This window comes from Nicotiana tabacum, chromosome 23 (genome assembly GCF_000715075.1).
Source record: "Nicotiana tabacum cultivar K326 chromosome 23, ASM71507v2, whole genome shotgun sequence".
NCBI classification, from domain to species: domain Eukaryota; kingdom Viridiplantae; phylum Streptophyta; class Magnoliopsida; order Solanales; family Solanaceae; genus Nicotiana; species Nicotiana tabacum.
Genome location: NC_134102.1, coordinates 15,600,524 through 15,624,888, shown reverse-complemented (window position 1 = coordinate 15,624,888; position 24,365 = coordinate 15,600,524). Strand labels below are relative to the sequence as shown.

The following is a 24,365-nucleotide window of genomic DNA, read 5'->3' as shown; positions in this document are numbered from 1 at the left end:
AATTATCACTTGAACTTCAAGTTCACATTTTGTCGTACGAGGATCTAGATGTACTCATAATAATTCATTACATGCATTACTTTTTCAGCTGCCCATTTTCTCCCCCTATTGTTGGTATCACCAACACATATCCCTAGCCTTATTTGGGGATCCATCTTTGTGTATTGTGGTAGAATAATTAAATCATATAGCACATTCATATTTCTAGATAGAAATTATTTGGTTCCTGACCCTGAACCGATTGTGATAGGGAGAACTTATCATAACTTGGCTAGATGCGTATAAGTGTTGTTGTATATTAAATAATACATCACATACCAAATTTTATTTTGGCAATTTTGTTCTCATAACCAATGGTTTAGATATAATTGGAGGCATACAATTTCTGCTAAACTAACTTGGATTTAAATCAGTATTATCAAGATAAATTATCATAATTTATATTCTGGAATCGTGCTCTAATAATTTGAGCAATCAATATTGCAAAAGCCAAACTGTAAGTTAATAACAAATGCACATGTGTCCATAGAATAAATACATTTATTAAAATCATATAATAGTAAACGGTCCACGTGGAAGGTGACTGGACCCATATATTTATCACCTTTTATTCGTTCCAAAAATCAAGGGATTCAATCCAAACCTTAACTGGTATTTCATGAAAATAAGCAACACAGAAAAATTCTTGAAGAATCTTATATTTCTTCAATATATGCCAATGTAATTCTCAATTAATTTTTCGCATCATAATTGAACCGAGATGGTCAACCGGTCATGCCAACTAATATTTATTTCAGTAAACCTCTAGTTTACTTGTGACATATGATTCCATCATCATGCTTATATTTGTGTAGTACAAATAGAAAAAAAATCAGGTAATCTTTCATATTTGCCCGTTATGATTATAGAAATATGAAGATATTCAATATTTCATTCATTTATAGTCTCAAAATGCCAACCACTTTGACTTATACATTTGAAACTCAAAAAGTTTCTTTTGAGACTTTACAATATCAATGTCGTGAATAATTTTATTCATCCGGGTAGTAACAAATTAATTTTTCCGAAGCTCTTAATAATTTTTGTACTACAAGATCTTTTGTCACACCATTCATATGATAAATGTCTCCTTTACGGAGAAACTTATATCTTAATAAATTGTCATGATTAAAATCATCATAAGCAAAATCACTTCTAGCTTTAATTTTGCCTTTAATAACCTATTATAAGGCACACCAATTTTATTTTTTTTTTGGCGTATCACATGTACGCGACCAATGACATATTCATGTAATCACACAATAATATTTATTCTCTTTATTTCACTCAAACCTCCCTCAGAGGTGAGTTGTGTGGTATTCATCTAATCATGCATTGCATGTCTTTATTCATTATTTTTATCATATATTGCCACATTCACCTTTAGGAATGAGTCTGCATTCTTAATGCTTATCACAAGTCACATTCTTTTTGGATCATAATCAGCGCCGTGCTTTATTATTTTTCATATCAATTTGATGGTAAACATTGCCTTCACATTTTGAAGGACTATTTTGAGAACCCTTATTGTTCTCCTTATATAATCATAGTGATAATTATTATTATTTTGATTTTTGGAACGCCCGCGTTCATTATTCAACCACTTGTCTTCATTTAGACTTGTTATGCGCCACTACCACATTCACTTCAAGAATGGAGCAAATCAAGTGGGGCAATATTCATGCCTTTTCATAAAAAATATATTATTTTTCTTTATTCATTATTATATCATCAATATGGTATAGTGGGACTCAAACCTAATATCTTGCCAATATAAAGACAGTTAGGCCATAATGAATTGTGCCTCAAACCCAACTCTTATCATCATGGAGCATCAAGACTTGATCCTGATATCTTACCCTCATGGTTCATTGCGACTTGAACTCATTGAAATTGATATCATTAATAGCAAAGGACAAAAATAATTTCAAATACAAAAGAAATGCTTACCTTTTGAGTTAAACTCTTCATAATGTCATTTGGATATAATTCTCAACAATAAACTTTTCTTTTACTCAAATCAGCTAAGTAATTAGTGTCAAACAGATATATAAAAATATAAAATAATATTAAAAATTCACATGTGGTCTTTGCTGTAATAAGCTTACTTCAAGATGAAAGTGATATGACCAAAACATTAAAGAAAAATGATGTATCAAATAGAATAATATAGTACTACTAGTTACCATATATTTTTGTGGAAACTAAGTATTATGCTCTCTAGAAAAATAAAGAGATATAGCAGAACCTTTAGGTTAATCAGGGAATCAAAGAAAAATTAGGGGACAAATCTCTGTCTACTATCTACTACTATATGCTTTCCATATAGAAATGATTCAAAGTATTAATTTAATAAGAACTATCACAAATAAAAAATTTGGTGAAGTACATACTTCTTGTACTAATATTTTATCTTATTAAAATAAAATAGTTACGAGTATTATTATTATTATTATTATTATTATTATTATTATTATTATTATTATTATTATTATATTTTAATGGCATGAATCATTAAAATAGTGAAAAATAATTTTCTACTTATCCTGCTCAATCCACAAATAAGTTTTACTAAACATTAAAGCTACTTTTGATATAAGAAGACAACAGTGCTCTAATCAGATATATATGGAACACAAGTGTTAGGAATTCTTTTCCTTTTCTAACCATGTAGGCATAAAAAAATAATTGAAGCTAAGTGTCACACATATATGCAGATTAAAATTTTTGGTTTGATTATCATGTTGTCATATTGCATATAAGTGTAAACTCAAAGCTAGACATGAATTAGCAAACATATGCTGACATAAGAATTTAAAAGTAAAGCTTACTGGATCGAAAAGAAATTTGACTACCTCTAGTTGAAAGAAGATAAAATTCGATTAAAGCACATAATCTCAATTGGTTAGAGTATCGTGCTGATAACGTGTTATGAAATAAAAATAACTTAGTAAAACATGAACAAGACATGTTGTTATGAAATAAAAGCAATTTAGTAAAACATAAACAAGAAATGGAGATAAAGAGAAGGAAGAAGTTTTCTTCTTCAATTGTGTGTATTTTCCTATCTATTATAAGGCCTTTATATAGGCATGAAAAGTGATGAAAAATATGTCATTGAATATGTCATTAAGCATAGAAATATGTCATTATGTCATTAAGCATTTGAGAAGATCATGGAGGAAGAGTAGACATCCACCATAATTTGATTTTTCTTATAACAGAATATACTTCTTTTGCATTTGATACAGAGTACGAGGTATAATTAAAAAAATGGTAAAGAATAACTAAAATGTTAAAAACATTGCGGAAAAAAAACTTTTAAAACATTATAATTTCAGAAAAAAGAGCTTTTTTCTCTCTTTTTTTTCTTCACCAGAAAAAAGAGCTCATTGAAATGTCAAATAGTGATAATATGAATAATGGGACCATTTTCAAAAGGAAAAATAGAAGAAGAGGGGAGTACCTAAATTTTTTAAAGGTGTGGCAATGAAGTGGAAGCAAAATCATAAAATCTCATATTCATATTTAAGTGACAACAAAATAGAATATGTGATTTTCTAAGTCATAAGATCTCGGGTTTAAACTGGCTTAATTATTTGCAATTTATTATTCCCTTCTTTTCAAAAGTACCACGTTAGGTGCAATTTATACTGGCAAAAAGGCCACCTGGCTGCTTAAACTTGCACCTGATTGACATGTCGGTAAATAAACTTACAATTTTTCTATTTGAACACTTTAACATGACGAAATAAATACTAATAAACCTATCCAACCGAGCGTGTATATCAATTGAGATGACATATCAAGTACGTCATATGATAGATTATTTATTGTGTGACATGTGTTATTTGTGGGTCCCATTTTTAAAATTAATTTATCAAAAATTTATTTTATTTTTTACTTGTCTTCTCCACTCAAACACCTCCCCCAACCCGCCAAACCAGTAAATTAATAGACTACCGAAAAAGCCTCCAACAAATCCCAAATCCAAGAAATTAGTTGGCTTCCTTCATCCCTTTTCCTACTTCTCTTCTTAATTTTGTTAAATTCAATTAGGGATATAAGTTTTGACCGCCAGTAAAACTCATGGCTGCCACCTCTAGTTCGTCGGCGACCAACCAATGACTACATCTTTTTTTCAAAAAGTCCCAAATCATAAATAAAATAACACGCCTTCAGATCGAATCTGGCCGAAAACTCTAAGGTGCTCTCTCCTTGCTTAAGTTCAAAACTCATAACCTTTCTTTCCTCAAACCACTCACTATATTTGATAAAGAATAAGAAAATGAGATGAGAAAAATTTGAAAGAGAACGAAAAGAACTGGATAAAATAAGGAGTGGATTGGCGAAGATAAACACAGAGGGGTTGCCGGTGAAAAGAAGAAAAATAGTACATGAGGGGTCAATTTTTCCCTTTTCTTTTTCATTTTGTAATTTTTAATTTTTTTTTTGATTTTAGTATTTATTTTAAATCAGATTATTTTGTTCACGCGTATTTTATGCGTGATTGACACACATTTTGTCCATATTACCTATGTCACTGCCACATAAGCATATTCAACGGTCAAAGTGATTTATTAATATTCATTCCGTCAAGTAAAGTGTTCAAATGGTAAAATTATAAGTTTGTTTACCGGATTGACAATCAGGTACAATTTTAAGTGATCGGCAGGGGCGGCCCAACCCTAAAGCAAGTGAAACACTTGCTTTAGGCCCCAAATATTTAAGGGCCCCAAAATTACTAGTATTTTCTATATATAGTAGTATATAATTATCTTTTATTATTGATAAATTTATTTCTTTATTGTCATATTAATTTTTAATAACTCGATTTCTTCCTCTAATTAATATAACTAAAATAGTTTTCTGTCAATCTTATTTTACTTTTTTTACTTAATTATATTTCTATATTCATTAGTTGGTCACCTAACTATATCTAATAATCTAACTTGTTATTTATTTTTCTTACATAAATTATACTCTCTCCGTCCCAATTTATATGTAAGTGTTTGACTGGACATGAATTTTATGAAATAAATGAAGGCTTTTGAAACTTGTAATCTTAAATAAATCATAAAAATTTTTGGGCTAGAAATCATTAATGGTAAAAAAAAATCTAAAGTTGAATTGTTACCAAATATAGAAAGGGACTTACTAAAAAAAAAGGAGTCACTTGTGTGTTTCTGGGTTCTCCCATGTCAGTTGTGATGCAATCAACGTTAAATTCATTTAATTTTTTGTATTTTATAAAACTAAGTTCTCATTTTTTTTAATTCCACATCCTCACTTGTCTAATTTTTTTAAAAACGATGTTCATTAAATTATATATATATATATATTATATATATATATATATTAAAGCCTCTTATTAAGATTTTGCTTTAGGCCTCCGATGAGGTTGGGCCGCCCCTTACTAAACAGTTGGGAGGCCTTTTTTCCATTTATAATTGCAAAAATTCAAAGTCACTTATCTTCAAATTTAAAGGAAAATTTCTAGTGAAATAATTAAACTGAAATCCATCTTACTGGAAAAAGAGGAAATTAATCTCAGCATAATATCTAGTTCCCTCGTGTTATTAATATATGCATTATAAAATATCTCCACAAAGCTCATTTATTTTTTCAAATGTATAATAATTAAATTTTGTCATACTCACATTCCTTGTTTAACCTTAGTAGTTATAAACTAAATTGAAAATACATATCAATTAAACACAATTAAAATATAAAAATGTATATGCAAACACCGAGTCCAAGATAAATATTTATTTGCACTTAATATTTACACAAAACCAAATATTAGTGTAAATAACAATTATATTAATTAGTTCTATGAAAATAAAAGGGAGAACGATCTCACACCATAAGACTTTAGAGTCCATATCCATTTTGCTCCACATCCACATGTGACAAAGGAGAAAACAATTTCCATTTCATTTTTAGTTGTAGAAGCAAAAGCAACCATAATTTAAAGCTCTTACGCCTTTTAACTAACTCCTTTTCTTTCTTGGGCCTCACTACAACACAGCTTGAAAGCTAAACGCTAGACTCTGCTGCTTACACCAGGTCCTTTCCTCTCCCAACTTTTTTTATCTTTATTTGTCAATATTATTCAGTTATGTATCTTGAATATAATCTTAATTTCTGAATTTCCCTTTTTTTGGGGAAATTTTGATGAATAATTTGTAGGTGTTGGTCTAACTTAGTGTTTGTAAAGGGGTTGTGTATTATATTGGTAAGAAAGAGCTTATATAAGTACTCTGTATTATACCAGGTTATGTGTAGATTACAATGATCCAGAATTTGAACTTTATGTGTTTGAAATAAATTATTTGTACTTATTTAGTGAATTTTTGGACTAATACACAAGGTCTAACTCAAAGTTATTGGGTTCAGATAAACTCATAACTTATATGCTAGGTCCGCCCCTGATAATGGCATGTTGATATGGAGGAGTAGAGCAAAAATTGATTGATGTAGGAAATATTGGAAGTGTTTCTTGGGAGAAGGTCGCTATAGCTGCTTCTTTTTTTCATAAGATAACTATAAGGGAAACTTGATGATGAATCGAATGATATACATTAGCCTAGAAATGAGTAAATCGAAGTGGCTACAGCGTCCTACTTTATGAAAGAGCAAGAAAAGTTTGGAGGAACAAACTTTTCCATGGTTAGTTCATGTTTATCCAGAAGGTGCAGGGTGGGTTCCTTGTAGAATGAGTTGATCGTATACATTTTTCTTAAAGAAGCTGTGGTTTATGATCAGATTTTTCAGTGAACCTTATGTTTGAGTCTGTGCTATAGCTGGAGGTGGATCCAGGATTTGAACTTTATAGATTTGAGTTGGAGATTCTACCACAACTCATTTCATGTATTTGGTTCGAAATCAATTATTTGTTCTTATTTAGCAAATTTGTAAATACATATATAGGGTCCAAGCCAAAGCAATTGGGTTCGGATGAACCCATACCTTACACTCTACATCCGCCCTGGTACTAGCTTGAATTAAGTACAGGTATTGGACATTGGGTGTGTGTTATGGTTGTCAAAGTTGTCAAAGCTTTTGTATATAGCATATGTCTATATGAACAAAGTGTTGGATGGAGGTGCAAGGATACAATAATAAGCATGAAAATCGCTGTGTATGACATCTGACTAACATCTTCTTGATACATAGGGTGAATCATTTTTAGACTTACACATAGTTAGTGTAACCTAAAGATGATTCTTTTCATGAGTCAATACTGAGTAGTCCAGAGTTTCTTCTTGTCGAAATATCTACAACTTCTTGGCTGTATGAATCAAGAAAGTGTAAAAGTATCCAAATACTTTGACTAATATGAGCTTATTGTGCCAACGTTTGATTAAGCCAAAAAAATCTTTTCTTCACTTAGACATTGAGGTATGGCCTAATTGCATCTTAAAGCCCTCTAGTTCTATATGGTACCTGTTTTCAACATGTGGCGGTTAGATTTTATGAAACTGAAATAATTCTGCACAAACCTGTTATCGTAAAAAGTTATTATATACTAACATAATGAATTGGTAAAGCTACTAGTTCTCAATTACTTTAACCAACTGTCCTATCTTGTGCGTTCTGATAACTTTGTTTATGCTACACAAACACAAGCTTAAATTTGATGTCCGGTCATTCATGTCTTTTGGAATTACAGATTGTATCTTTTTGGAATGACGAGTTCTCTGGGGACGCACCCTCGTATCTGTTCATTAGGAGGTCCAGAGCATATTTTGAAGGAAAGAAGTTGCAAATTTTCATGTTTTCGTTATACAGACGTAGAATCTTCTTGGAAAGAATTGCTTCCTTCAAAAGGTCAGAAGTTTATTAGCTATCGCCACCTAAATACTAGAAAAAACTGGTCAATTTTTTCTGCTGCAACTGGTGATGCAAAGGATCCGGATGACTCAGAAGATAGTAACAAACCGACAGAAAGTGAAACTGGATCTGTAAGTTAAAAATGCCCTTGCTGTTGCAATTCCATCATTGCTTGGCTTCCTATACTTGTTAATTACACTTCAATTATTTGAATGCTAAATAAAAAAAATCATAAAGAGATGTTTGGATATAGAATATAATGCACACAACATATACTTATACGGCTGTTCGTGTCTATGCATGTCTCTGATTGTCTGAATGTCAAACAAGCATCCTAATTTTTAGTTTGTCAGGTAAATAGTGAAATTTTAAGGAATAATCTTGAAAGAATCATCGGGCGAGATGACTCTGCTTTTAGTGGAATAGACCTTGCAGCTCTGATAAGGAATAAATATGGAAGGTCCTATGATGTTCAATTGATTAAGAAGGTACTTGCTTTTCTTATTCTTTAAAAAGCATTTCTGATCTATCTATAACTTTTACACTTATTTGATTGACAGTAGATCTAGATGCAACTTCTCCATAATTTCAATTTTCAAAAATCTATTGGACGGTTTAATGCTATTAACAACTAAAAGATATTGTTGGCTTCAAGTCCAATTAAAAGTTCTTTGTCAAAAGAAAGTTATGTCTATTAGGTTTAGAGTTTTTGGTATCCAATCTATACTTGTTACTCAGATGACCTTTTTATTATTTGGGCAGCTCTTTTAAGACAATTTAACCACTAAAGCTGACTAGAGAAAGAGCGTTCAAACAATTCCAATTGATATTGCAAGGTTTTCTGCAGTTAATCTATAACATCATTTAGATGCTTAACTTAGTTTCTCTATATGCCTTTTATGTAGGAATTCATGGGGAAAAATCTTCTTGCGTTAAACGTTATGTGGAAATACAGGGAGCAGGTGAGCTGATATCTCTAGCATTCCATAATGAACTTGGTGGTTGTCATTAAATTATTTCTTCCATTTGATTGATGAATATTTTGTAAAATGTTCCCAGTGTGATAGATAACTCTAAAGCAAATTTATTTTAGCTACGTGTAACATGACATAGGTTCAGTATGTGAAGAATCAATGTTTATTTCTCTTATACTTTCCACTTGGGAGATCTCAGCACTCTAAAGACACTGAACATCTTAAAGATCCAAATCCGCTTCAATATTCTCTAATCGTTGAAACCCATGGCTGAATTTCTTTGTTCTTCAGATGCTTCAGATCTTATATCCAACAAACTAAATTTCACCGATGACTTTGCATTTTGTCCTTTCCTCCTTTTAGTTTTCGTCTTGATTTCTTGTCATAATTGGGGTTGGGATATTTAACGGAACATGTCAGAAGCATGATATCGGATGTGATGCTGCACTTTCCTTTCTAGTCCTTTACTCGAGTGTTTTAGAAGATGAATATATCTTATAATACAGAAAGAGGAGTAAATTATAGGAGATTACTTGGAATGATATTGAGCAGAAATCTCCTTAAATTATATTAGAATCACTTTCAAGTGGGGGAAAATTTGAACAGTTAACATTGACCTAATGACCGAGAGAAGAACTTCTAAATTTAGCTTAATTAGATACTGCTGATATACTAGATAAGGTGCTGATAAATTTTTTAGCTTAATTAGATACTGCCGATTCACTAAATAGTTGGACTGACTTGGGTCTGTTATTATACTCGTCATTATGCAGTGATCAAGTAAAGCAAATGTCGAACTCAGAAATTAACTAACCTTTTGGCTTTGGAAATGAAGTTTATTACTTGCCGTGAGAAGTTGAGAGAAACGAGATAGTATGTTCGAGTGACCTTTTTTAAAAAACCTTTTTTCAAATCCTTTGAAATCTGTTAAAACACAAATCATGCATCTTACGTGGTAGCATGTGTTGAGAATCAATATAGAATACTAAATTGTTTCCGTGATTTCCATCTAATGTGCCTTCATGCTTCTGTTTTAAAGCGATCTTTTCCACTAACTGAAGAAGAGTACCTACTGAGGCTAGATGATGTGGCAAACACATTGAAATGTTGGGGAGCTGTTTCGCATGTTCGAAATAGCCTTGAGAAGTTGAAAGAGCGGCCTCGTATAGGGAAGGTAAATTAGTTCTAGCTGATACTTGAGGCCATCTTATTCTGAACTTTTGATTATATCAATCTCATTACCTGCATCACTATTTGGTTATTCTGAAAAGAATCACCTTTAAAATCTTAACAAATAGCCAGCTATATTTTAGAGAAATTGATAAAATTTTAATCAGTTATTACTTATCTAACTAATCATGAATTATTTTTGAATCCAAACCAAACAAACACTTATTATTCAGTCAGTTATCCTATGCATATGATATAGGATTCCAACAATAAAAGATTACTCTCATTGTTTGCTAGTCGTATTAAGGCTTTGCATAAACCTCTATCATAAGCTTATAAGAACTCTCGGATTAAGCAATTGTGACGTCTATGAATCACATCTCTAAAGGAAGATAATATCAAATTTTGCATTTCAAAGGTGGTTATGTTGACAGATGTTGAGTCACTCGTCTGAATTTTTCAGCCAATCCGACGTAAATGTTCATCTAAGTGTGCTTTCAATCTTGTTCTCTCTTGTTATAAACCACAGGCAGTGAGCATTTTCATAGATATGGACGAATCTGGCGGCCGTGCAAATGAATGGATTTACAAGTAGGCCAATACATTGTAGCCCATCCCAGTTGATACTTGATAGTTAGCTATACACAGACAGATAGATGCAGTACAAAGATGAAGAAGCACTTATATTTTTTCTATTATTTCATTGTTCAGATCCATTTTTTTTTTAATGTTTCCATTTGATGGCAGACCCCTTTCGTGTAATTTTGTCGTTCTCTTATCTACACCATAGTTATGTGATACTCTGTCCTTTCTAGTAAGGGCATGTAATGTAAAATGTTATATTGGGCAACTTCCATCAAATGAGATTCAACTTCGATCAAATGATCTCACAAAGGCACAAACTAGTTGGAATCGGCTATATTATTCATTATGCTATAGTAGACTCGTACATCGCGTTCCAATACTGAAGTATCTATATTTAAATTCAATTAAATCACTATAGTTAAACTCCTGTTACTCTGATGTCAATGGACAATGATCCTTCTCTTTCATCGCGATAGTGGATGCTAAAAATCCATCAATTTAGAGGAAAGGACAACGACAAGAGTGAGTTGCTCTAATGGTGAGCACCCTCCATTTCCAACCAAGATGTTGTGAGTTCGAGTCACGTCAAGAGCAAGGTGGGAAGTTCTTGGAGGGATAGAGCCGAGTTTCTATCGGAAACAGCATCTCTACCCCAGGGTAGGGGTAAGGTCTGCGTACACACTACCCTCTCCAGACCCCACTAGTGGAATTATATTGGGTTGTTGTTTGTTGTTACAGAGGAAAGGACATTTGGAGCGGAATAAATGCAATAGTAAACAAACAAAATCGAAGTAATAATAGACAAAAAGTAATAAAAAAGCAGTAAAATAAAGTTTAAGTTATTGTGGCGTGTTATAGTTGAGGTTTGACTTGATTTACGATATGGTCAACCATGATTGTGTGTTATGCAACTGAACTGATATAGATTAGAGGGCAAGTTATATATTTGGCCGATCGGCCAAAAATAATTACATTCGCTAGCAAATATAAAATAATATGCATTGATTATGTATAGAATATAGATCTTTTGTATATTATACACTAATGTATATAAAATATATATTTATCAGTTATTATTTTTAGAGCGGCTATATTGTTACCCAGATTATTTTTCTTAAAGACCAAACATGCTGCTGTAATAACTAAAAGCAGGAACTCAGGCCCCAAAAGTTATTTTTCCTTACACTGCAGTCCATCGAGAATAATATTAGTAGTTTCTATTATTACAATTAGGTCCCCTAAGTTGTTGGTTATTTCCCCATTCTATCCTTGTTGATTAGGATGCAACGAGATCATTTCGCGCTATTATATACTACCCTGTAATATAACTTTAGTAATATCAATTGAAGAATTATCTTAGTTTTGCCCTAAGTTTAGCTCGATTTCATTGCCATTGAAGTGTTAACTCGACTTGCATCAATTAGGGTTCGAGTTCGATTGATTTATTAGTTTGATTAATTAATTTTGAGCTCCAGAATAACTAATGGACCTGTTGTGTAAAGTCTATGGCGGAACATCTGATGAAGAAGACGACAATGGTGGAAAGGAACTTTCTAGACCCATATTGCCACCACAGAAACGGGCCAAGTTCGAGAATTGTAACCGAGTTAACAATCCTTTGCCCATCTACAGGTCCAATCCAAACACGAATCTTACAGCGGAAGTTTCTCTTCCAGGAAGGTACATTTCTAAGCGAGAGCGAGCTGCTATGGGTTCAGCTGCAAAAGTTCCAGACGAGCCCAGCACACCGCCTTACCCTAATACTTCACCAGGTTTGTGGATGTTAAAATTTGGACATGCAATTCACGTGTCAAAAAATAAAGTTTGTTAAAGTTGAAGGTTTGTGAGTGAAAATCAATACTCGCTCCCTCCCAATTTATGTGATTATATTTGATTGAGCACAAAGATTAATTAGAAAAAAAGTTGGAACTTGTGGTTTCAAATTTATTTGTGGGGCTATAAATTATTTTATTAATGGTAAAATAGGCACTTTAAAGTTAAATTGTTACTAAATATAGAAATATGTCATTCTTTTTTGGACGGGCTAAAAAGAAAAACAGAGGAGGGAGTATTATTTTACTTGAATACTAGTTCAAACCAATAATTCAGTATTTTACCTGAAGTTCAATTACTTGCAAATACTCATAGTCAAACTAGTATTTGTGAATATTTAAGAAATACCGAAATATTGTTTATGCCCAAAAGGTTCACTGTGCTCCTTTCCATTTCGAAGAAATTGATGAATTTGTCGCAATAGGGATGGTTTAATGCTTGAGACATGGCAGTAGGAGTTACAGCCTAGCGATTCAGGTTCAGTTTACAGGTGATACACTAAGTGTGAGCTCATTTGCTCTAACCTTGGTAAACAGGATTATATGTGGATTTGTCGAAGTGCTCGCAAATTGATGTGATACCACTATCATAACAAAATAGAAGTTGATGAATTGAAAATGTGTAATTGCTGCCAAGAAAAAAAAAGCACTTTTATTTTTGTGTGAAAGAACAAGCTGTTGTTTATTACTGACGAGAAGCATATTAAGAGCTCATTTCTTAATCCAAGGAACTAGGGAACTAAACAGATCCTGGTGGAGGAGAACAGCATAATATAAGAGGGGGAGAAAAAGAGAGGATTATCTTTGATGGTTTTTTGGCAGATTGATGCATTGAGGAATGAAGACTGACTCTTCCAGGAACTCTGTGCCTGCTCTTGACTTATCATTGCTTATTACAACTGAAACCCGAAATAACCAGCCGCCTTTATATTGCTGATTGTTTTATGCTTCACTATTACGTTACCAGATAAAATTTGAAAAACTTGTAACCCGAAGCTTCTTGTGTAATGTATATAAGATTAAAACTTATGCATACTATCAGCAATCTACTTGAGATGACTACTCCATTCGCTTAGCTGCTAGCCAGCCTTGGTGAGCTGTTTGTTAAGAATAAGAGTAACTACCCAAGTTAGGAGGCCACTGTCCATGGAAACCAAAAGGAAACCATAACCAGATAAGTTATAATCTGTGGTGGATTTGTCGAAACCTAGTTTGTAGGAAGTGGGCTTGACAGTGGAATGGTAGCTGATAATTTAGAACCATTTGAGAAAATGACTAATTTGGCTTGTGAATTCGGTCATACTTCAATAAACTCCGGAGCAATCCCTTTACTACTCAAATACGGGTAGGATTGGAAATAGCAAGTGAACTTTATGGGCTTATCTTCTTGTCACTCATCACATATGTTTAGCAAACTTTTGCTTTTTATTCTCTTGCAGTTCGATTCATATTACATCATCTAAACAGCTGATTTAGTGTGAAAAGTGCTCAGTATAAAAATTTACTGGACCCAGCTTTTGACATTTGGCAAACATTCACCCTAGTGAAAGAAGTTTTTTAAGCAATCATCAACTTTTTTATTGCAATTGATGTCTTTGTGAGGAAGACCTTTGTTTTGAGATGATGTCACTAAAGTTGTCATGCAAAGTGTCAAAGGAGGCATATGAAGATTTACTAACATGAAAGCAACTAGGAACTTCTTGGCAACTTCTCTTATTGTGCAAATTTATGATATTTTTGTGCAGTAGTTATCACTTCTCTGAATTCTGCATTCAAGTTGAGTTTTATCTGCAACCTAATGGAGTAAAGTCTTTTTTCGTCAGTTTTAGGGAACATTTTGGATTCAGTTCTGCCACATAATATTTTGTCAGCTTTGAGAAATCAAACTAAAGTCCATGGACACTTGAGCCATACGCCGGAAAGGCTCTCTGTAGTTCTTGATGGACACACAAGATCAGTTAATGCTGTACAGTGGTCTACAAGTCATGGTAAGTGGAATCACAGCTATTGATTTTTGTTTCATATTAGTCCTTTTTCCCATATTCATATTTATCCAAATTCCTGCCTCTGATGTTGAAATAGATTCGGAACTCCCTTGTGGTTTTCAAATCCCTTCAAATTTGACCTCACAGTGAAATGTACTGCATCACTTTATGTATTTATTAGAATGAGACTGGACCATCAGTTTACATTGATTGCTCCAAATATTTGCTTGTGTCTTGGTGTACTTTGTATATTTACTTGTGATATCAATAAAGATGGACACTCTTTCCAAATGGGGAGATGCTTTACCGAAAGAAGGATCAGATAGATACTTGCTTTCTTTTCCTTAACCAAAACAATAAGGAAAAGAACTAATTACTCAACTTCAAAATGAATCAAGACTTCGTAAAAAAAAATTTAAAACTTTTTGGAAAAATCGAATGGCTAAAGTGAAAATGTTAGAAGTTTTGGGCCATCTTAGGAAAAAAAAAAAGGGTTAATTTTACTCTGTTCAAAAAACATGAAAAACTTTTGCTTTAGGTATTCAAAAACCAAGAATGCTTTGAAAACAAAGCTCAATAATTTTCACTTTATTACAATGATGTGGGTCAATACCTTCCTAGATTACTTGATGTAAACATTTAGTTGTGAACTTGTATTAAGTTTACTGTTTATTTTCGGATGTGTGGTACTTTGATGATTCAATAGCATACGTGTATTCATGATGTTCATGTACACTATTCACCATGCAGCTCACCTTCTAGCATCTGCCGGAATGGATCAAACTGTCTGCATATGGAATGTCTGGAGCAGAGATCAGAAGAAAGCACGTGTCCTTAATTGTCACCATGCGGCTGTCAAAGATGTGAAGTGGTCACAACATGGTTTATTTGTGCTCTCTTGTGGATATGACAGCACATCAAGGTTGATTGATGTTGAAAAAGGAATAGAAACTCAGGTTTTCAATGAGGATCAAGTTGTTGGAGTGGTAAAATTTCATCCAGATAATTACAATCTCTTCCTCTCTGGAGGTTCGAAAGGTCATCTTAAAATATGGGATATAAGAGCTGGGAAGGTGGTCCATCAATATGTGCGAAATCTTGGTCCTATCCTGGATGCTGAATTTACAGTTGACGCAAAGCGAATAATTTCATCAAGTGATGTATCCAAAAGCAATATTAGTGAAAATTCAATCATTGTTTGGGATGTCTCACGGGAAATCCCTCTATCTAACCAGGTAAAGTTCTTCATTAATGCCTTTTGATTTGTTTTCTTATGCTTCAGGTTTTGTCATGTCATGAGGCATTTCATGAGTGATTTTCATCATCTTAATGCTTGTTAGAAATGTTCATACAATAAAAAAACATTTGAAGGTGTTCATGTATGTTTTTGCGGATGCATGCCTATTAGGGAAAAAAGAAGAAAACTATTCATCATGTTGCTATGATCTGCCATGTATTGAGTCAGTGCAGAAGTTGTACATGACCTTTCCAATTCTCTAACTGTAGCTAAGTTCACTATTACCCAGTTGACCATCGTAGTCCTTTTCCCCGTGCTCCTGTCGGTGCTTCTAATCTTCTCATTCTTTCTGACAAAGGTCTCGTCTTCTTTATTGCTCCTTCCCTTTTTTTTTTCCTCTGCTCTAATACACATCTTTGTATTCTTCATTTGTATATTTGTCTAAGTTTAGTGGAAATTGTGCCCATCCATGGCCGTTAAGAAAGTAAGGGATGGATAGGATTAACTACAAAATAGATTGGTGGTGACTATATAAGTTATCTGCAGATATCCTGAAGTATGTCTTTTGTCATGTCACACACTTCAATCGTCCACAGTTACAATCTCAAGGAAGTCATAGCGTATATGCCAAATTATGCTAATCTGTGTTGTTCTTTTTTTTAAAGTCTAATCTTGTGAACATATTTCAGGTTTACAGTGAAGCGTATACCTGTCCCTCAATAAGATGCCACCCTTCTGATCCAAAATTCATAGCACAGTCAAATGGAAACTACATAGCAATTTTCTCTACCAAGCCTCCTTTTGGACTTGATAAGTACAGGCGATATGAAGGCCATAGTGTTTCTGGATTCCCTATAAAATGCAATTTCAGCTTGGATGGTGAGAAAGTAATCACTGGTTCCTCTGATGGATACATTTATGTCTACGACTCGAAATCTTGTGAGCTCATCAGAAGGATCAAGGTATATGTTGGAGCTTGTATCGATGTCGCCTTCCATCCTATCATGCCTAATGTTGTTGCTTCATGTAGTTGGAGTGGAGAAGTTTCAGTTGCAGTGACATAGAATGTAAACTTTATGAAGGGAGCTGGAGATTGTATCAAGTTTTTTTAATGTACAGTGTTTTTACACATCCATGACCAAATGAAATCACTTCTTGTTTCAGATTTTAATCTCAATAAAAGCCAAAAGTATATAGTATGGTTGAAAACCAGTAGATATGAAGATGAAGGTCCTGTTAAAACTAATGAAATATAAGCTAATCTGATATTAATATTGACTTGTTACTGTAAAAATAGCACGGGCTAGTCAGCTTTCGGACTGGTAATTCAAAAATAGTAGCGTTTGCAAAGTTATAGCCACTATTTTGCTGCAACATGGACCGGTCCAGCATAATATAGTGGAGATTGGTGCACCTGTGTATGAACTTCCAGCATATTATGCTGGAGCTCCAACACGCGGAAAGTTCCAGCATAATATACTGGAGATTGGAGCACATGTGTATGAACCTCCAGCATATTATGCTGGACCGGTTTATTATACTGGAACTCCAGTACTGGAGTTCCAATATGCTGGAATATTTTCCGGATTTTGAACAGTGCTTTCGTTCATATTTATCTTTACATGAAAAATGGCTAAATTTCGATTACTTTTGAAATTGTGGCTATTTTTCAATTACCTCTTCTAAATCTGGCTATTTTTAAATTTCTACGGGAAGTAAAACAAGTATTTGGGCCAACAAAACTTTTAATTTTCCAATTCCACTTTAATAAAATTTGCCTTACCTTTTTTTTTTTTTTTTTTTGGAATTCAACAAAAGGAAGATGATTGCATTTTTATTTCCCTTGTTTGGTTTGTAAAGAAATGTTGGAGAGAGGTTATGGTATGAAAAGAGAATATTAAATTGGGTCTCAAAGATATTTTCCTTGCATGAATTGAAGTCGAATAATCCAAGAGGCTATCAGGAATGAGAAATTAGAAGTGTCAAGTCCATAATTTTAGTTTATGTGGATTTTATTATTTTTCCTTATCACGGTTTTGTTTGGTAACGTCTATGCTTTTGTAACAACTCTCTTTCTTTTTGTTAGGATGAACAATATTGTATGCAATAAATTTGTTACCTGTTCCACACACGACAACTATTCTGTAAAATGAACTCAAGCATAGGAAACTAATGGAAAAAGGAAGTTTTTTTATTGAAATATTTTCAAATAGTTTTAATCAACTTTACTTCCTTATAAAAAAGTTTTGGCATATTTTCCTCTAAATTTTAAAATTAATTAATCTTCTTCTGTATAAGTTATTTTTTACGGGGTTTTTTTTTTTTTTATCATTATATTATCATTAATTTTTATATGCAATGTATTAGGAGAAAACTCCGCTAAGTGCATTGCCCCCATAACAGACCAAAGTGAAGAATAATCAAAATAATGAGAAGTTAAAACGGGCTATCAGAGTATCATATATTTTTTGGATTATGTTTGTCAAACTCACCATAGATCTTGACCGAATATCAAAAGAAGATCATGTAGCCACTTCTAACAAAAAGCAAAATTGTGTAATTTTTCTCTTATAAATTTCATATATTAGATACCTTGAACTACCTGTATTATCAAGTCAAAACACTATAATATTTTGAATACCAAGAAAATACTTTAATCTGCCCAGATCCTTAGTCGACAAGAGTGGGTTGCTCTAGTGGTGAGCACCCTCCACTTCCAACCAAGAGGTTGTGAGTTCGAGTCACTCCAAGAGCAAGGTGGGGAGTTCTTGGAGGGAGGGAGCCGAGGGTCTATCGGAAACAGCCTCTCTACCTCAGGGTAGGGGTAAGGTCTGCGTACACACTTATCCTCTCCATACTCCACTAGTGGGATTATACTGGGTTATTGTTGTTGAACAGTAAGAACTGAAATTCAGGACACTATCCCGAGTAAGTTGTAAGTTTGTAATGAAAAAAGTGAACGGAAGAAACTATTATGAATATATTATATTATGGATGTTCATTTAGTACTCCGTTGTAAATAAGCTTCATGAACAAGTTTATCCATATGAGACTCCGCCATAAATATGTTTATCTTTTTAGTACTCTATTGGAAATAAGCCTCCTGAAGAAGTTTATCCTTTCGGTACTCCGTTATGGATAAATATTACCCATGATAGAAGATTATCTATATCTGGCACAACAGTTTAGAGCAGCAGCTTGCATCATCAGCTTACAAGAAGCTTCCTTTCTTCTATAAATAGAGGAGAATTCAGTTCATTATGTACATAAATTTGAAGTTTGAATAATATATCAGTTTCTCTCTATATTTGTCTTTACTTTACAGTCTTTATTTTATAACACGTTATCAGCACGAGACTCTGCCATCTCGAGAAAATACTTTGAAAGTATCAGAGGTACGAACTTTCTTTTTCTGAATAATGTCAAATCTTTCTAAACTTGAGTTTGTAGCCCTGGATATATCGGGCAAAAGCTACATGTCTTGGGTGCTTGATGCCGAAATTCATCTTGATGCGATGGGTCTGGCAGACACCATCAAAGATAAAAATCAGGCATCAAACCAAGATCGTGCCAAAGTAATGATATTCCTACGCCATCACCTTGATGAGGGCCTGGAAATGAAATATCTTACTATTAAACATCCAGTCATACTGTGGAATAATTTGAAAGATAGATATGACCACCTGAAGATGGTCGTTCTTCCACATGCACGTTATGATTGGACTCATCTAAGGCTACAAGATTTTAAATCTATCAGTGAGTATGATTCTGCTATGTTCAGAATTATTTCCCAATTGAAACTATGTGATGATAATATTACTGATCATGATATGTTGGAGAAAACTTTCACCACTTTTCATGCCTCGAATATGCTCCTGCAGCAGCAATATCGAGAAATGAGATTCAAAAAGTATTCTGAACTTATCTCACATCTTTTTTGTAGCCGAGCAACATAATGGGCTATTAATGAAAAACCATGAAAGCCGACCTACTGGTTCTTGTCCATTCCCTGAAGTGAATGAGACGAACTTCTACCAAGATAAACGTGGAAGAGGACGTGGCCCCAGTCGTGGTCATGGCCGTGGTCGGGGAGAAAACTCTAATCGTGGTAATAATAATACACCAAAGAACCCTCCTCACCACCAGCAGTGGAAAAGTAAGGAGCAAAAGCATGAGCCAGTGCAAGCAGCAAAGCCAGAAAATGCATGCTATAGATGTGGAGGAAAAGGGCACTGGTCACGTACATGCCGTACGCCAAAGCACCTGGTTGAGCTATATCAAGCTTCCCTGAAGAAGACAGAGAAAAATGCTGAAGCAAATTTTATTTCTGAAGATAATTTAGACTTCATGCATTTGGATGTAGCTGATTACTTTGCACTCCCAGAAGGAGAAATAAGTCATGTGATCGGTAGTGAATCTGTAGAGATGTAAATATTTTAATTTTTGTTATTTGTAGTAGATAGTATGGTTATGTAATTGTTGTACATAAATAAAAGTTATGCTTTGATAATAATATTTACTATCATATTTATTTTGTTTATGTCATTTTGAAGAATATGGATAATCCTCAAATTATGTTTGGATCAAAGACCAATCATGAAGATATTTGTGTAGTTGATAGTGGAACAACACATGCCATATTCAAAGATCAGAAATACTTTTCTTATTTGCATAAGGAAAAAGCAAATGTTTCTACAATTTCTGGTAATATAAGTTTGATTGAAGGCTCCGGGAAAGCTATTGTATTTCTATCTAAGGGAACAAAACTTATTATCGATAATGCATTGTACTCCTCCAAGTCCCGAAGAAACTTGTTGAGTTTTATAGATATCCGCCGAAATGAGTATCATGTTGAGACAATAGATGAAATGAACGTGGAATATCTTTGTATTACAAAGAATATTTCTGGTCATAAATGCATTGTAGAAAAGTTACCAACTTTATCTTCTGGCTTATATTATTCAAAGATTAATACAGTTGAAGCACACTCTATCATAAACCAGAAGTTTATTGATTTAAATACTTTTGTGCTTCGACATGGCCGTTTGGGCCATCCTGGATCAATAATGATGAGACGAATTACTGAAAATTCGAGTGGGCATCCATTAAATAACCTGAGGATTCTTACAAATAATGAATTTTCTTGTGATGCTTGTTATCAAGGCAAAATGATCACTAGACCATCACCAATGAAGGTTGGCATTGAGTCCCCTACCCTTTTAGAACGTATACATGGGGATATATGTGGACCTATTCACCTACCAAGTGGGTTGTTTAGATATTTTATGGTCCTAATAGATTCATCTTCAAGATGGTCTCATGTGTGCTTGTTATCATCTCGCAACCTGGCGCTTGCAAAGTTATTAGCCCAAATAATTCGATTAAGGGCACAATTTCCAGATTATCCTATAAAGGCTATTCGCCTTGATAATGTTGGAGAATTCTCATCTCAACCTTTTGATGATTATGGTCTATCAGCTGGGATAAAAGTTAAACATCCGGTAGCTTATGTTCATACTCAAAATGGCCTTGCAGAGTCATTTATTAAATGACTGCAATTGATAGCAAGACCATTACTTATGAAAATAAAATTGCCCACTGCTATTTGGGGCCATGCTATCTTGCACGCAACATCACTTATCCGTCTCAGACCAACACATTATAATAAATATTCTCCGTCACAATTAGTTTTTGGTCATGAACCAAATATTATCCATCTACAAATTTTTGGATGTGTTGTATATGTGCCACTAGCACCACCGCAACGCAGTAAGATGGGCCCCCAAAGAAGGTTAGGCATATATATTGGGTTTGAATCACCATCTATTATTCGCTATCTTGAACCATTGACGGAAGATTTATTTACTGCTCGATTTGCAGATTGTCGATTTGATGAAATAAATTTTCCACAATTAGGGAGAGAGAAAAAGGAAATCAAAAGAGAAATTATGTGGAAAGTTTCATCATTATCTCACTTTGATCCACGTACCCCTATATGTAATTAGGAGGTCCAGAAGATCATCCATTTACAGAATATAGCAAATCAAATGCCAGACGCATTTACTGATTTGAAAAGGATAACTAAGTCACATATCCCTGCAGAGAATATGCCTATCCGAATTGATGTCCCAGCAGGACCATCTATTAGCATGAGAGCTAGTGAACCTAAAGCACGCCTGAAGCGTGATAGGCCTATGGGTTCTAAGGATCGAAATCCTAGAAAAAAAATCGACAAATGATCAAAATGATATTATGAAGGGATCTCCTAAAGAGACCCAAGATTTGATTAGTTATAAGATTCCTGAAGAAATCAATAAACCCAAGACTCAAGTGAACGAAGAACTTTTAATAAGTTCTACTGGTGATGGGATTAATTTAAATCGATCTGAAATAGTGGTGGATAATAGTTTTGCATATAATGTTGCACTTAACATTATGCAAGATAGTGAGAATTTTGAACCCCGATCTGTCGAAGAATGTCAACAAAGATCTGATTGGCCAAAATGGCAAGGGGTAATTCAATCAGAATTGAACGCACTTGCTAAAAGAGAGGTCTTTGGACCAGTAGTCCAAACACCTGCTGGTATAAAACCAGTTGGTCATAAATGGGTTTTTGTGCGAAAAAGGAATGAGCAAAATGAAGTTGAAAGATACAAGGCACGCCTTGTCGCAAAAGGATTCTCACAACGACCTGGAGTCGATTATGAAGAAACATATTCACCCGTTATGGATGCCGTAATATTTCGATATCTCATCAGTTTAGCCTTACGTGAAAGGCTTGAAATACATATGATAGATGTGGTTACAACTTATATGCACGGGTCACTTGATAATGAGATTTACATGAAAGTTCCTGAAGGATTTAAAATGCCTGAAGCATATTCAAAATCTCGGGAAATGTACTAAATCATATTACAAAGATCTTTGTACGGTTTAAAACAATCTGGGCACATGTGGTATAATCGCCTTAGTGAATATTTGTTGAAAGAGGGTTAGATAAATGTTGTTATTTGTCCATGTATTTTTACAAAGAAAATGGCATTAGAATTTGTTATACTTGTTGTTTATGTTGATGACATAAATCTTGTTAGAACTCCAGAAGAGCTCCAAAAGGCAATTAAATATCTTAAGAATGAAATTGAGATGAAAGATCTTGAAAAGACAACTTTGTCTTGGACTGCAAATTGAACATTTAGCAAATGGGATCTTTATGCATCAATCTGCCTATACAGAAAGGGTCTTAAAACGCTTTTACATGGACAAAGTGCACCCATTGAGTACACCAATGGTTGTTCGATCACTTGAAGTGAATAAGGACCCGTTCCGACCTCCAGAAGAGGATGAGGAACTCCTGGGTCCTGAAACACCCTATCTCAGTGCAATTGGTGCACTTATGTATCTTGCTAATGCTACAAGGCCTGACATAGCATTTTCTGTAAATTTACTAGCAAGATATAACTCTTCTCCTACACGGAGACATTAGAACGGGATTAAGCATATATTGCGATATTTAAAGGGAACTCTTGATATGGGTTTGTTTTATGCTAACAAAGATAGTGCAGATCTTGTTGGTTATGTAGGTGCAGGTTATTTATTTGATCCCCATAAAGCTAGATCTCAAAAGGGTACGTGTTTACATGTGGAGGTACTATCATATCATGGCGCTCCACAAAACAATCTATTGTTGCTACTTCTTCAAATCATGCTGAAATAATAGCTATTCATGAAGCAAGTAGGGAATGCGTATGGTTGAGATCAATAATTCATTTTATTCGAGAAAAATATGGTTTGGAATGTGAGAAAAGACCCACAATTTTATACGAAGACAATGTTGCATGCATAGCCCAATTGAAGGGAGTATTTATAAAAGGAGATAGAACGAAACACATTTCACCAAAATTATTCTACATACACGATCTTCAGAAAAATGGTGATATTGATGTGCAACAAATTCGTTCAAGTGACAATCCGACAGATTTATTCACCAAATCTTTACCAACTTCAACTTTTGAGAAATGGTATACATGATTGGAATGTGGAGACTTAAATATTTGAAACAAGGTTTTAATCAGGGGGAGTAAAATATGCGATGTACTTTTTTTTTCCTTATTAAGGTTTTTTTCCCACAAGATTTTCCTTATAAGGTTTTTAATGAGGCAACTAGCAATGCGTATTACTAAATACGTGTACTCTTTTTCCTTCACTAGGATTTTTCCCACGGAATTTTTCCTAGTAAGATTTTAACGAGGCACATTATCTTTTAATGAACATCCAAGGGGTGTGTTATGAATATATTATATTATGAATGTTCATTTAGTACTCCGTTGTAAATAAGCTTCCTGAAGAAGTTTATCCATATGAGACTCCGCCATAAATATGTTTATCTATTTAGTACTCTATTGAAAATAAGCCTCATGAAGAAGCTTATCCTTTCGGTTACACAGCAGCTTACAAGCAGCTTACACAACAGCTTGCAGCAACACCTTACACAACAGCTTGCAGTAGCAGCTTACACAGCAGTTTCCTTTCTTCTATAAATAGAGGAGAATTCAGTTCATTATGTACATAAATTTGAAGTTTGAATAATAGATCAGTTTCTCTCTATATTTGTCTTTACTTTATAGTCTTTATTTTATAACAGAAACGGGTATGTGCCATTCTTTTTATATTGTGGCTATATTTTTAATGTATTGCAAATGTTGATTAT

At 33.7% G+C, this 24,365-nt stretch overlaps 2 protein-coding genes across 2 annotated transcripts; both read left to right on the top strand.

Moving 5' to 3' along the window:
- Positions 1–5,959: 5,959 nt before the first annotated feature.
- LOC107770239 (uncharacterized) lies at positions 5,960–10,901 on the top strand. The gene is made up of 6 exons (XM_016589521.2): positions 5,960–6,108; positions 7,715–8,006; positions 8,229–8,363; positions 8,781–8,837; positions 9,889–10,023; positions 10,549–10,901. The coding sequence occupies exons 2-6, from the start codon at positions 7,731–7,733 to the stop codon at positions 10,612–10,614; spliced, it is 669 nt and encodes a 222-aa protein (XP_016445007.1). The 5' UTR covers positions 5,960–6,108; positions 7,715–7,730; the 3' UTR covers positions 10,615–10,901.
- A 1,038-nt stretch (positions 10,902–11,939) lies between these two features.
- On the top strand, positions 11,940–16,848 carry LOC107770230 (uncharacterized). The gene is made up of 4 exons (XM_016589510.2): positions 11,940–12,376; positions 14,260–14,424; positions 15,172–15,656; positions 16,348–16,848. Exons 1-4 carry the CDS (start codon positions 12,088–12,090, stop codon positions 16,720–16,722), a joined length of 1,314 nt encoding a protein of 437 aa, XP_016444996.1. The 5' UTR covers positions 11,940–12,087; the 3' UTR covers positions 16,723–16,848.
- Positions 16,849–24,365: the final 7,517 nt, after the last annotated feature.